Source organism: Haliotis rufescens, unplaced genomic scaffold (genome assembly GCF_023055435.1).
Source record: "Haliotis rufescens isolate VD_foot unplaced genomic scaffold, xgHalRufe1.0.p SCAF_8, whole genome shotgun sequence".
Lineage (NCBI taxonomy): Eukaryota > Metazoa > Mollusca > Gastropoda > Lepetellida > Haliotidae > Haliotis > Haliotis rufescens.
Window position 1 is genome coordinate 1,746,169 of NW_025964372.1, and position 15,160 is coordinate 1,761,328.

Genomic DNA, 15,160 nt, shown 5'->3' on the forward strand with positions numbered 1-15,160 from the left:
CGACACCTGTTACAAATTAATACGCACATCTATCTAAATTAAGAAGAGTAGGCATACACTTTATCAATAAGCAGAAGTTAGTATTGTAGTGTTATTGCATAAAACATCCATCCTGGTCACAGATGCAATATGTCGGGTTATTTGATCCGATTGTAGAGACAATATACCCCGCATGGTATGGTCCATTATTATCATTATACGCAAGGACAGATAACTCTAGACTGTCTCTAAGCTGCAGCATGGCGAGATTATGTGTAGAAGCTGTACACAAACTTCTAAATATTCCGGTATTCAGACTATTCATGCTCTTTGTCACAAGTGCATGATGTTACCCATAAAATGATTTTAAGTTAACCATTATTCGATGACTGGCGTAATTTTGCACTCACCATATCTATTTGAGAAAGGTTTCGATACTTAAATGAAGAATTAACTGGATGACATTGACATACTGTTATTTTCACCTTATTACGATTTCCTTTCCGCTTAGCCTCCCTGTAGTATATCAAGTCATGTATACTCGTGTAATATATCGGATCAAACTCATACAAGTTTGTTTGATGAAAGAAACAAGGAAAGAATATTTTGCTGTGGTGACAGATCAACATGGGTTTTCATGGGCTTTGTGTTGTGTGTTTGTTTGTTTGTATATTTTTTGTTGTGTTCAAGATTTTTGCGACGTGCGTGCGTGTGTTTGTCTGCTTGTACTAGCCCGGACTAATGCCAGTTTTATAGTGCAAGCACACTGATATACCATGCCACAGTTTAACATGGATACCCTCCTCAAACGCAGTACTGACTCCGAGCCGACCAGTTTTTGTTTTATCCTCTTATGGCCAAGCTCCAGGCAGGGTGACAAGTATTAGTACTTTACACGTCTTTTGGTAAGATGCTCCCTGTTATCGAGCCACAGAACCTCCGCTCTCGGGGCAGACATCTTTCCCCCAGACCTTGAAGGTGGTTAAACTGAAGTAGTTATTATGTTTTTTAGTTTAAAGTACTTTGTCTTCAGGTGACATTCAGAAGTTGTGGTATGATGTAGACAGGATTGATTTTATTCAATTAATGGTACAGATTACAGTTACTCAAGAACCTTTATTAATTTTCTGTTGGACACAAGATATGTTTTTTGTTAACTGCTACTGGACATACATTTTTTTGGTAAAACATGTGAAGCCCATTTCTGGTGTCCCCTGCCGTGATGTTGCGTGAATATTGCTGAAAGCATCTTGCCGAGGCAAGTGAGTTAACTGACTATAAAAGTCCAGTTTCCACCCTTGCCGAACTAGGCTGGTATTAAGGAGTTATTTTTGGCTGGACTAACAAGTCTATGCATAGTCCAATCAAAATCGCGCACCGAAATCATAATCCGGTTCGTAAACTGTCAAGGATTTCCGTCAATTGCAGGATTTGCAAAGCATGTGCACCACTAACTCTTTGTCAACAGACATTTTCCAAATCTTTTCATGTTTTTAATCAAGGTGCTCACGTGATTTGATGCATTTCGCGATGTAAGACTCGTTTTATCATAATATAGATCTTGATTATCGATCAGATTGTCTTGACTGGGCGCTGCCGTTTTGTTTGTTTTGATTGGTTCATAGGAGAGGCATAGACGGAATATAACTCGTAATAGCCACTGGTGGCGCTCAGATCAAGCCCAGGAATTCCAGCCTAGTTCGGCAAGGGTGGAAACTGGACTTTTAAAGTCAGTTAAAGCCCTTGCCTTGGGAAGATGTGCTGAAAGTGGCATACAATCACTCACTTTGATACATGTTTTTCACTTAAAGAAGGCGTCAAACAGTCATTTCTTTTGTCCACAGCACATGTATTTCAGGACATTCTACCAACCGTTTGTATTGCCTCCAACCTTAAACATCACTCCCATCAGGAAACAGCAGAATCCATTCCCATTAAAATATTTGGAATAATAAAGTATGTTTCTCCATCCCAGGCACTGCGACTGATTCGACCTATCAGCCAGTCTGCATACAGACTGCAGACTGAGAAGGAAGATGCAGATCCCGAAGATGATCGACCAATGGAGCGACAGCAACCTAAACGTCAAATGGTTGATCCAGATACCAGCATCCGGTATTTAGCCAGTTCTTGTAAGTGGTGAAATTCAAAGATATCCAAGGAAAAGAATCTGTTGACATCCGAGAACCTATGCATGCATATTAATATATTACTATTGTTTCCATCACATTTGATTGGCTGTGAAAGGTATGCAATATTTTGGGGTTTCTATTTCCATAAACCAAATGTAAAATGGCCCCACCCACGAACCAACTACTGTTCCCTGTTTGGCAGATAACAGAATGGCTTGTGTTGCCTTATTGTCATGAGCAATGTCACCGATTTACAATGTTTTAAGTGTTGATCATTAAATAAGCAGTCTGGGAAGTTATTACAGTGAACATATTTATTTATGAGAATTAAGTTCAATACTTCAATATGATTTTGCATTTATGGAGGTAAAAACACTTGGGTGCACACTTTGCATAATTCTGCGAAGCGGATTGACACAGTATGCACAATGCACACAAGACCCTTGAAGATCCGGGGTAGAATAGGTCTTCAGCAACCCAAACTTGCCGTATAAGGCAACTATGCTTGTCGTAAGAGGCGACTAACGGGATCGGGTGGTAAGACTCGCTGACTTGGTTGATGCATGTCATCGTATTCCAATTGCGTGGATCAATCACTGGATTGTCTGGTCCATATTAGATTATTTACAGACCGCCGTCATATAGCTAGAATATTGCTGAGTGTGCCTCAAACAACAAACCAACCAACCACTATGCACATCATGTTTAACGTATCACATGGGCTTCAATCCCACATGAAGCTGACCGTCAGTCATATGGCTGACATACTGCTCAATGCAGCATTAAAACAAACTTGCTGGTAACATGACTCATGTTTATTTGGGTGGGTTGGAGACTGGCAAATATTATCTTGGTATTATTTAAAGCCGTGCATCACTTGGCTTATGGAAATATGGCCTAATTTCCAAGTGTGTGCTGTGATTGTTATCAAATGAACATACCTTTGTGAAGTAAACCAACCCAACCTAATATCATACTACTGTATTATGAAGTAAATGTGTTAACTTAGGGAAATTGAGAGCCAAGTGTTGTGACATGTCATGCTTGTATGGCATGTGTTGTGACATGTCATGCTTGTATGGGATGTGTTGTGACATGTCATGCTTGTATGGCATGTGTGGTGACATGTCATGCTTGTATGGGATGTGTTGTGACATGTCATGCTTGTATGGGATGTGTTGTGACATGTTATGCTTGTATGGCATGTGTTGTGACATGTCATGCTTGTATGGAATGTGTTGTGATGTGTCATGCTTTTATGGGATGTGTTGTGACATGTCATGCTTGTATGGGATGTGTTGTGACATGTCATGCTTGTATGGGATGTGTTGTGACATGTCATGCTTGTATGGGATGTGTTGTGACATGTCATGCTTGTATGGGATGTGTTGTGACATGTCATGCTTGTATGGCATGTGTTGTGACATGTCATGCTTGTATGGCATGTGTTGTGACATGTCATGCTTGTATGGCATGTGTTGTGACATGTCATGCTTGTATGGGATGTGTTGTGACATGTCATGCTTGTATGGGATGTGTTGTGACATGTCATGCTTGTATGGGATGTGTTGTGACATGTCATGCTTGTATGGGATGTGTTGTGACATGTCATGCTTGTATGGCATGTGTTGTGACATGTCATGCTTGTATGGCATGTGTTGTGACATGTCATGCTTGTATGGCATGTGTTGTGACATGTCATGCTTGTATGGGATGTGTTGTGACATGTCATGCTTGTATGGGATGTGTTGTGACACATGTCATGCTTGTATGGCATGTGTGGTGACATGTCATGCTTGTATGGGATGTGTTGTGACATGTGTCATGCTTGTATGGGATGTGTGGTGACATGTCATGCTTGTATGGCATGTGTGGTGACATGTCATGCTTGTATGGCATGTGTGGTGACATGTCATGCTTGTATGGGATGTGTTGTGACATGTGTCATGCTTGTATTGGATGTGTTGTGACGTGTCATGCTTTTATGGGATGTGTTGTGACATGTCATGCTAGTGATGTAAGGGAGATAACTCTCATTCCAGAAGTTCTGGTGTTGTGATGATAGCGTGTGCAGAGCTCCAGATAAGCTGCGTATCTGCGTGAAATACGCATCAGAAATGCAGAAATACGCAGTAAAATATAATCCAAGCGTATCAAATACGCAACGAACAATACAGATACGCTACCAAAATAAAATTTGTGCGTATCATCAAAATATTGTGAAGTAACCCTGCGTATTCGATTAGCAAAACTTATTTTGAAATTATAAACGGGCATTCCGTCAACCTTGCCAAACTCCAAGATGACAGTCACATCATGATCATTTGCCATCACACTTTTGTGTGGAAGTATCGTGGTATTTTTGAGTCCTATAAAGCTCTCGAACCCACACGACACCAGTTTGCAGGGACTAGATGAATAGTGTTTTTAAATATTTAATGTGTAAAAACTAGTGGGTAACGGAAATTTGAATACCCAGATAGAATTACTGATACCCAATGATTTTAAAATGCATGGGTAAAATACCCACAACACCAAAAGCTTATCTGGAGCTCTGGTGTGAATTGTATCGGTTAAGTTGACAGTTGTAAGTATAGAATGTTACCATGATTGTGTTGTGTGTTGTCATTGTGTTTTGGAATGATTGTGTTTGTTGAGATGATCGTTTTGTCAGTTGTGTAATGAAAGTAACGAATAACGAGTTCTGAAGCTTGTATGGGATGTGTTGCAGCGAGTTCTGTCGTCTATCACTGGATATGGTCCCTTGTCAATAGATCTGTTTGATATTGATTTGGATTGACCTTGAGTGCAGCTCTGACTATTTGGAACTTGAAATATTGGGTAGGATGAAAAATGACAAGCTACTCAAAACACAAATTGCCTAGTAACACATTATCTAGCCGGTCTTGCTGGCTAGAACTGCTGAAAAATTATTTCACACATTGGCTCAAGTAACAGCATTTGGCATTATTAAAGCTGTGTGTTTGATAATACTCAAAGTCACCAAGAGCACCTGTGAAGATTCGGGTTAGAATAGGTCTTCAGCATCCCATGCTTGCCTTAGAGCGACTATGCTTGTAAGAAACAGGATTGGGTGGTCAGGCTCGCTGACTTGGTTGACGTATGTCATAGTATCCCAATTGCGTAGATTGGCGCTCTTGATGTCCATCACAGGACTGTCTGGTCTCCACTCCATTATTTAAAGAGCGCCTTCACAAAGCTGGAAAATTGCAGAGTGCAGGCTTAACAAACCAACAAACAAACAAACAAACAAACAAACTGAAGCTGATGCTGATGCAGGGTGTTGCATGTACAAGCCTTTGAAGTATTGAGGGTGTGTCATCTGGGGCAGTGCTTGTGTTTCAGCCTACAGGGAAGCGTATGGGGACGACCCTGTGTGGAGACACTACAGACGGAACTTTAAGGGTTCACTGCCGCCCAGAACACGGAAGACATGTGTGGTAAGTCCTCACTCGAATACCGGTAGTGTTGGATCAGAATCTCTAAATCCTGTGTCATCGAAATATGCTGTGTTAGGGAAACTCAGAGTGTGCAGGTGGGGAATAAATCTGACTGGAGCATGTTTGGATTATTACCTGTGAGAAATGACAGCAATTGTTACGATAAGGTTTCTGAATGGGGTATCCATGTTAAACTGTGGCAAAGTACCTCAGAGGGCTAGTACTATGAAACTGGCATTAGTCTGGGCTAGTACAAGTACCCCCCTCCACACACACACACACACACACACACACAATGATGTCACAATGGTCTGCAAAGCATTTTGATTCAACTTCTTTGCAGTGAAGCCAAGCAATATCAGTTTTGCATGATAAATGGGTTTTTACGTTTGACGTCATCTCTGTCACTGAAGCTGGTTAGATATTCATTTTGCACTCAAGACACTGGTTATTACTGTTTACATGTAAATAAGTTGAAAGAATGATTTTGGATGATATATATCAACACTCGTTTGTTTCACCTCACCTGTTAGCTCACCAGGACCAAGGGCTCCGACTGAGGCGTAAAACAACATTCATTCAGTCATTGTTGTTTGGATTCCAAGTAATCTGTTGTGGTGTCAGGCAAACATTTATATACCAGGGTGGGCTTAAAAAACTAATAGTCTTGGTTCTCAGGCACGGGGGTGGGGCGGTCGGGTAGCCTCGTGGTAAAAGCATTCGCTCGTCACGCCAAAGACCCGGGTTCGATTCCCGACATGGGTACAATGTGTGAAGCCCATTTCTGGTGTCCCCCGCCGTGATATTGCTGGAATATTGCTAAAAGCGTCATGAAACCTCACTCACTCACTCACTCTCTTTCAGGCGCGGCCCGCATCAACATAAAGTTTGGCGCACATTTCATTTTAATTTCCATTTTTACCCCAAAAATTAAAAAAATCCTTAAACATGTTAGATATTCCATGTCCAGTGGTAGTCAAATACTGTATTCCAGTAACTCATCAAAAAATACTTTAGTTTTATGTAGGCCTTGCCCAGGTTGATTGTACACAACAGTTCAGTTTATTTGGTTACATACTAAAGAAACACATGCACACGCACTATATTTTCAAAAGCCATTGCCTGATAACCAATTCTTTTATTTTTTTAAGCCTCACTTTGAAATACTCTGTTTGCAGAGGAAGGGGGAGATAGCAACAGGCAGTCCGTGTCCAGTTTGTCGAGATGAGTTCCTGGTGTTGGACATGACGGTGAGAATTCCTGCTACAGCAACCTGGAGCTGTGTGATATCATGACAGAGCGATAGAAACTAACAGTTTTAGTCCACTGGTCCTTATAGTGATACCATAAGGCAAAACCCTTGTAAATGGCAAGTTTATATTAGTCCTTATGATACCTTAACTATAGGGCCTTTTGGCAAGGACTACAGGACTACTGCCAGTTTCTAATACTGATACATTGAGATAACCAGACTTTGTGTCCCATGTGTGAGACATATTCTGACAGTGTGTGATATTGCGTCCCATGTGTGAGACATATTCTGACTGTGTGTGATATTGCGTCCCATGTGTGAGACATATTCTGACAGTGTGTGATATTGTATGCCATGTGTGAGACATATTCTGACAGTGTGTGATATTGTATGCCATGTGTGAGACATATTCTGACACTGTGTGATATTGCGTCCCATGTGTGAGACATATTCTGACAGTGTGTGATATTGTATGCCATGTGTGAGACATATTCTGACAGTGTGTGATATTGTATGCCTTGTGTGAGACAAATTCTGACACTGTGTGATATTGCGTCCCATGTGTGAGACATATTCTGACAGTGTGTGATATTGTATGCCTTGTGTGAGACATATTCTGACACTGTGTGATATTGCGTCCCATGTGTGAGACATATTCTGACAGTGTGTGATATTGTATGCCATGTGTGAGACATATTCTGACTGTGTGTGATATTGCGTCCCATGTGTGAGACATATTCTGACAGTGTGTGATATTGTATGCCATGTGTGAGACATATTCTGACAGTGTGTGATATTGTATGCCTTGTGTGAGACATATTCTGACACTGTGTGATATTGCGTCCCATGTGTGAGACATATTCTGACAGTGTGTGATATTGTATGCCTTGTGTGAGACATATTCTGACAGTGTGTGATATTGTTTGCCATGTGTGAGACATATTCTGACAGTGTGTGATATTGTATGCCATGTGTGAGACATATTCTGACTGTGTGTGATATTGCGTCCCATGTGTGAGACATATTCTGACAGTGTGTGATATTGTATGCCATGTGTGAGACATATTCTGACAGTGTGTGATATTGTATGCCTTGTGTGAGACATATTCTGACACTGTGTGATTTGCGTCCCATGTGTGAGACATATTCTGACAGTGTGTGATATTGTATGCCATGTGTGAGACATATTCTGACTGTGTGTGATATTGTATGCCATGTGTGAGACATATTCTGACAGTGTGTGATATTGTATGCCATGTGTGAGACATATTCTGACACTGTGTGATATTGCGTCCCATGTGTGAGACATATTCTGACAGTGTGTGATATTGTATGCCATGTGTGAGACATATTCTGACTGTGTGTGATATTGCGTCCCATGTGTGAGACATATTCTGACAGTGTGTGATATTGTATGCCATGTGTGAGACATATTCTGACACTGTGTGATATTGCGTCCCATGTGTGAGACATATTCTGACAGTGTGTGATATTGTATGCCATGTGTGAGACATATTCTGACTGTGTGATATTGTATGCCATGTGTGAGACATATTCTGACAGTGGGTGATATTGTATGCCATGTGTGAGACATATTCTGACAGTGGGTGATATTGTATGCCATGTGTGAGACATATTCTGACAGTGTGTGATATTGTATGCCATGTGTGAGACATATTCTGACAGTGTGTGATATTGTATGCCATGTGTGAGACATATTCTGACTGTGTGTGATATTGTATGCCATGTGTGAGACATATTCTGACAGTGTGTGATGTTGTGTTCCAACTGTGTTAGACATTGTATGCTGAGGGTATGTGATGTATATTATTTTGAATCTCTCTCCCTCAGAATGTTGGTTTGCTGGAGCAGTTCATCTCTCCGTACACGGGGGAGGTGTACGACTACATGAAGACGGGACTGTGCCAGACGCAGCACAAGAAGCTGGTGCTGGAGGTGCTCAAGGCCAGGAACCACGGTGAGGGGCCACAGTCGAACCTACACACACTTTATCTGAGGCTATGGTGTAACCTGTGTCTCTCAATGCCGAATGTGGTAGATTAATGCTGACTGTGGTAGATTAATGCTGACTATGGAAGATTAATGCCATCTGTTGTAGAGTAAAGCTGTAATGGATTAATGCTGACTGTGGTAGATTAATGCCGACTGTTGTAGATTAAAGCTGTGATGGATTAATGCTGACTGTGGTAGATTAATGCTGACTGTGGTAGATTAATGCTGACTGTGGTAGATTAATGCAGACTGTGGGGGTTTAATGCAGACTGTGAGGGATTAATGCAGACTGTGATGGATTAATGCAGACTGTGGTAGATTAATGCAGACTGTGGTAGATTAATGCAGACTGTGGTAGATTAATGCATACTGTGGTAGATTAATGCCGACTGTGATGGATTAATGCCGACTGTGATGGATTAATGCAGGCTGTGAGGGATTAATGCAGGCTGTGAGGGATTAATGCAGACTGTGATGGATTAATGCAGACTGATGGATTAATGCAGACTTTGGTGGATTAATGCCGACTGTAGTAGATTAATGCCGACTGTGGTAGATTAATGCCGACTGTGGTAGATTAATGCCGACTGTGATAGATTAATGCAGACTGTGGTAGATTAATGCCGACTGTGGTAGATTAATGCCGACTGTGCCGACTGTGGTAGATTAATGCCGACTGTGATAGATTAATGCCGACTGTGGTAGATTAATGCCGACTGTGGTAGATTAATGCCGACTGTGCCGACTGTGGTAGATTAATGCCGACTGTGGTAGATTAATGCCGACTGTGGTAGATTAATGGCGACTGTGGTAGATTAATGGCGACTGTGGTAGATTAATGCAGACTGTGGTAGATTAATGCAGACTGTGATGGATTAATGCATACTGTGGTAGATTAATGCCGACTGTGAGGGATTAATGCAGACTGTGAGGGATTAATGCAGACTGTGGTAGATGAATGCAGACTGTGGTAGATTAATGCAGACTGTGATGGATTAATGCATACTGTGGTAGATTAATGCCAACTGTGATGGATTAATGCCGACTGTGAGGGATTAATGCAGGCTGTGATGGATTAATGCAGACTGTGATGGATTAATGCAGACTGTGATGGATTAATGCCGACTGTAGTAGATTAATGCCGACTGTGGTAGATTAATGCCGACTGTGGTAGATAAATGACGACTGTGATAGATTAATGCCGACTGTGATAGATTAATGCCGACTGTGGTAGATTAATGCTGACTGTGGTAGATTAATGCCGACTGTGGTAGATTAATGCTGACTGTGATAGATTAATGCTGACTGTGGAAGATTAATGCAGACTGTGGGGGATTAATGCCGACTGTGGTAGATTAATGCAGACTGTGGTAGATTAATGCCGACTATGGGAGATAAATGCTGACTGTGGTGGATTAATGCCGACTGAGGGATTAATGCCGACTGTGGTAGATTAATTCCGACTGTGATGGATTAATGCCAACTGTGGCAGATTAATGCCGACTGTGGCAGATTAATGCTGACTGTGGTAGAATAATGCCGACTGTGGTAGATGAATGCCGACTGTGGTAGATGAATGCCGACTGTGGTAGATTAATGCCGACTGTGGTAGATTAATGCAGACTGTGGTAGATTAAAGCCGACTGTGGGGGATTAATGCTGACTGTGATGGATTTATGCCGACTGTGGTAGATTAATGCAGACTGTGGGGGATTAATGCAGACTGTGGGGGATTAATGCCGACTGTGGTAGATTAATGCCGACTGGGGGGGATTAATGGAGACTGGGGGATTAATGCCGACTGGTAGATTAATGCCGACTGTGGTAGATTAATGCAGACTGTGGGGGATTAATGCCGACTGTGATGGATTAATGCTGACTGTGGTAGATTAATGCAGACTGTGGGGGATTAATGCAGACTGTGGGGGATTAATGCCAACTTTGGTAGATTAATGCCGACTGTGATGAATGTATGCCAACTCTGAGGGATTAATGCCGACTGTGGTAGATTAATGATGACTGTGGTAGATTAATGCTGACTGTGAGGGATTAATGCCGACTGAGGGATTAATGCCGACTGTGGGGGATTATTGCAGACTGAGGGATTAATGCCGACTGTGGTAGATTAATGCCGACTGTGGTAGATTAATGCTGACTGTGGTAGATTAATGCAGACTCTTGTAGATTAATGCTGACTGTGATGGATTAATGCCGACTCTGAGGGATTAATGCTGACTCTGGAAGATTAATGCCGACTGTTCGATTAATGCTGACTGTGGTAGATAAATGCCGACTGTGGTAGATTAATGCCGACTCTTGTAGATTAATGCTGACTGTGGTAGATTAATGCTGACTGTGAGGGATTAATGTCGACTGTGAGGGATTAATTCCGACTTGCGGGGATTATTGCAGACTGTGAGGGATTAATGCTGACCGTGGTAGATTAATGCCGACTGTGGTAGATTAATGCAGACTGGTAGATTAATGCCGACTGTGGTAGATTAATGCAGACTGGGGGGGATTAATGCCGACTGTGATGGATTAATGCAGACTGTGGGGGATTAATGCAGACTGTGGGGGATTAATGCCGACTGTGGTAGATTAATGCAGACTGTGGGGGATTAATGCCGACTGTGGTAGATTAATGCCGACTGTGGTAGATTAATGCAGACTGTGGGGGATTAATGCCGACTGTGATGGATTAATGCTGACTGTGGTAGATTAATGCAGACTGTGGGGGATTAATGCAGACAGTGGGGGATTAATGCCGACTTTGGTAGATTAATGCCGACTGTGATGAATGTATACCGACTGTGGTAGATTAATGCCGACTGTGATGAATGTATGCCGACTGTGGTAGATTAATGCTGACTGTGATAGATTAATGCAGACTGTGGGGGATTAATGCAGACTGTGAGGGATTATACCGACTGTGGCAGATTAATGCTGAGTTTGGTAGATTAATGCAGAGTGTGGGGGATTAATGCCGACTGTGGTAGATTAATGTCGACTGTGAGGGATTAATGTCAACTGTGGCAGATTAATGGCAACTGTGATGAATGAATGCCGACTGTGATGAATGAATGCCGACTGTGGTAGATTAATGCCGACTGAGGGATTAATGCCGACTGTGAGGGATTAATGCCGACTGTGAGGGATTAATGCAGACTGTGGTGGATTAATGCAGACTGTGGTGAATAAATGCAGACTGTGATGAATGCCGTCTGTGATGGATTAATGCAGACTGGTGGATTAATGCAGACTGTGGTGGATTAATGCAGACTGTGGTGGATTAATGCAGACTGTGGTGAATTAATGCAGACTGTGATGAATGAATGCAGACTGTGATGAATGAATGCTGACTGTGGTAGATTAATGCAGACTGTGGGGGATTAATGCCGACTGTGAGGGTTTAATGCCGACTTTGGTAGATTAATGCCGACTGTGATGAATGTATGCTGACTGTGGTAGATTAATGCCGACTGAGGGATCAGTGCCGACTGTGAGGGATTAATGCCGACTGTGATGAATGAATGCGGACTGTGGTAGATTAATGCCGACTGAGGGATTAATGCTGACTGTGATGTATAGTATGTTGCTTGATCCAGGGTGTCGTCTGTTGTAGATGAATGCCGACTGTGGTGTATAGTATGTTGCTTGATCCAGGGCGTTGTCTATTGTGGTAGATAAATGCTGACTGTGGTGTATAGTATGTTGCTTGATCCAGGGCGTTGTCTGTTGTGGTAGATGAATGCTGACTGTGGTGTATAGTATGTTGCTTGATCCAGGGCGTTGTCTGTTGTGGCAGATAAATGCTGACTGTGGTGTATAGTATGTTGCTTGATCCAGGGCGTTGTCTGTTGTGGCAGATAAATGCCGACTGTGGTGTATAGTATGTTGCTTGATCCAGGGCGTTGTCTGTTGTGGTAGATAAATGCTGACTGTGGTGTATAGTATGTTGCTTGATCCAGGGCGTTGTCTGTTGTGGTAGATGAATGCTGACTGTGGTGTATAGTATGTTGCTTGATCCAGGGCGTTGTCTGTTGTGGTAGATGAATGCTGACTGTGGTGTATAGTATGTTGCTTGATCCAGGGCGTTGTCTGTTGTGGTAGATGAATGCTGACTGGTGTATAGTATGTTGCTTGATCCAGGGTGTTGTCTGTTGTGGTAGATGAATGCTGACTGTGGTGTATAGTATGTTGCTTGATCCAGGGTGTTGTCTGTTGTGGTAGATGAATGCTGACTGTGGTGTATAGTATGTTGCTTGATCCAGGGCGTTGTCTGTTGTGGTAGATGAATGCTGACTGGTGTATAGTATGTTGCTTGATCCAGGGTGTTGTCTGTTGTGGCAGATCAATGCCGACTGTGGTGTATAGTATGTTGCTTGATCCAGGGCGTTGTCTGTTGTGGCAGATCAATGCCGACTGTGGTGTATAGTATGTTGCTTGATCCAGGGTGTTGTCTGTTGTGGTAGATGAATGCTGACTGTGGTGTATAGTATGTTGCTTGATCCAGGGCGTTGTCTGTTGTGGTAGATGAATGCTGACTGTGGTGTATAGTATGTTGCTTGATCCAGGGCGTTGTCTGTTGTGGTAGATGAATGCTGACTGGTGTATAGTATGTTGCTTGATCCAGGGTGTTGTCTGTTGTGGTAGATGAATGCTGACTGTGGTGTATAGTATGTTGCTTGATCCAGGGTGTTGTCTGTTGTGGTAGATGAATGCCGACTGTGGTGTATAGTATGTTGCTTGATCCAGGGCGTTGTCTGTTGTGGTAGATGAATGCTGACTGTGGTGTATAGTATGTTGCTTGATCCAGGGCGTTGTCTGTTGTGGTAGATGAATGCTGACTGTGGTGTATAGTATGTTGCTTGATCCAGGGTGTTGTCTGTTGTGGTAGATGAATGCTGACTGTGGTGTATAGTATGTTGCTTGATCCAGGGTGTTGTCTGTTGTGGTAGATGAATGCCGACTGTGGTAGATGAATGCTGACTGTGGTGTATAGTATGTTGCTTGATCCAGGGCGTTGTCTGTTGTGGTAGATGAATGCTGACTGTGGTGTATAGTATGTTGCTTGATCCAGGGTGTTGTCTGTTGTGGTAGATGAATGCTGACTGTGGTGTATAGTATGTTGCTTGATCCAGGGTGTTGTCTGTTGTGGTAGATGAATGCCGACTGTGGTGTATAGTATGTTGCTTGAACCAGGGCGTTGTCTGTTGTGGTAGATGAATGCTGACTGTGGTGTATAGTATGTTGCTTGATCCAAGGTGTTGTCTGTTGTGGTAGATGAATGCTGACTGTGGTGTATAGTATGTTGCTTGATCCAGGGTGTCATCTGTTGTGGTAGATGAATGCTGACTGTGGTGTATAGTATGTTGCTTGATCCAAGGTGTTGTCTGTTGTGGTAGATGAATGCTGACTGTGGTGTATAGTATGTTGCTTGATCCAGGGCGTTGTCTGTTGTGGTAGATGAATGCTGACTGTGGTGTATAGTATGTTGCTTGATCCAGGGCGTTGTCTGTTGTGGTAGATGAATGCTGACTGTGGTGTATAGTATGTTGCTTGATCCAAGGTGTTGTCTGTTGTGGTAGATGAATGCTTACTGTGTTGTATAGTATGTTGCTTGATCCAGGGCGTTGTCTGTTGTGGTAGATGAATGCCGACTGTGGTGTATAGTATGTTGCTTGATCCAGGGCGTTGTCTGTTGTGGTAGATGAATGCCGACTGTGGTGTATAGTATGTTGCTTGATCCAAGGTGTTGTCTGTTGTGGTAGATGAATGCTGACTGTGGTGTATAGTATGTTGCTTGATCCAGGGTGTTGTCTGTTGTTGCAGGTCTCATCCAGTCAGCAGTTCCCTTCAGGAGATACGATTACAGCGAATATATGGAGGACCGAGGGAAGAAAGAGGATGTATGACTGGCCAGTGTCGCGTGTGTTTGTGAATAAAGTGGACAGAGCTGGGCCCTGGTTGTGTCTCACTGCATGTGGGGATCGGGTTAGAACATGTCCCCAGCAATCTGTGCCGGACGTAAGAGGTGATTCAGTGGATCAGGGAGTTGGAATCAGTGACCTGTTTATTGCGTCTCATTGTATCCTGTACCAGATAACGTAGAGGTAGCGTCAAGTTGACCCTGAGGTACTTTCAGCCAATCTAAATAAAGGATGCGTGGGTTTTTGAGACGATCAGATGTGTGCTGTGTAAAACACCGGGTTCCGTCTTAGCGCAAACGGGCATACCTAAAACAATTGTCAACTCGTTGTGTTGTGGTTCACACATTTTCCCCATATATTATATACATATGTCAGATGCAATTTAAAGCA

At 42.7% G+C, this 15,160-nt stretch overlaps 1 protein-coding gene across 1 annotated transcript; it reads left to right on the forward strand.

Moving 5' to 3' along the window:
• The first annotated feature begins 185 nt into the window (after window positions 1-185).
• LOC124144644 (28S ribosomal protein S18b, mitochondrial-like) lies at window positions 186-14,800 on the forward strand. The gene is made up of 6 exons (XM_046514176.1): window positions 186-287; window positions 1,955-2,111; window positions 5,478-5,572; window positions 6,751-6,822; window positions 8,676-8,802; window positions 14,673-14,800. Exons 1-6 carry the CDS (start codon window positions 240-242, stop codon window positions 14,753-14,755), a joined length of 582 nt encoding a protein of 193 aa, XP_046370132.1. The 5' UTR covers window positions 186-239; the 3' UTR covers window positions 14,756-14,800.
• Window positions 14,801-15,160: the final 360 nt, after the last annotated feature.

Coding starts and splice junctions, on each gene's coding strand:
- LOC124144644 (XM_046514176.1), top strand. CDS start 240: ATGGCGAGATTATGTGTAGAAGCTGTACACAAACTTCTAAATATTCCG. Junction 6,823..8,675: donor TCCTGGTGTTGGACATGACG/GTGAGAATTCCT, acceptor TCTCTCCCTCAG/AATGTTGGTTTGCTGGAGCA. Junction 8,803..14,672: donor GCTCAAGGCCAGGAACCACG/GTGAGGGGCCAC, acceptor CTGTTGTTGCAG/GTCTCATCCAGTCAGCAGTT.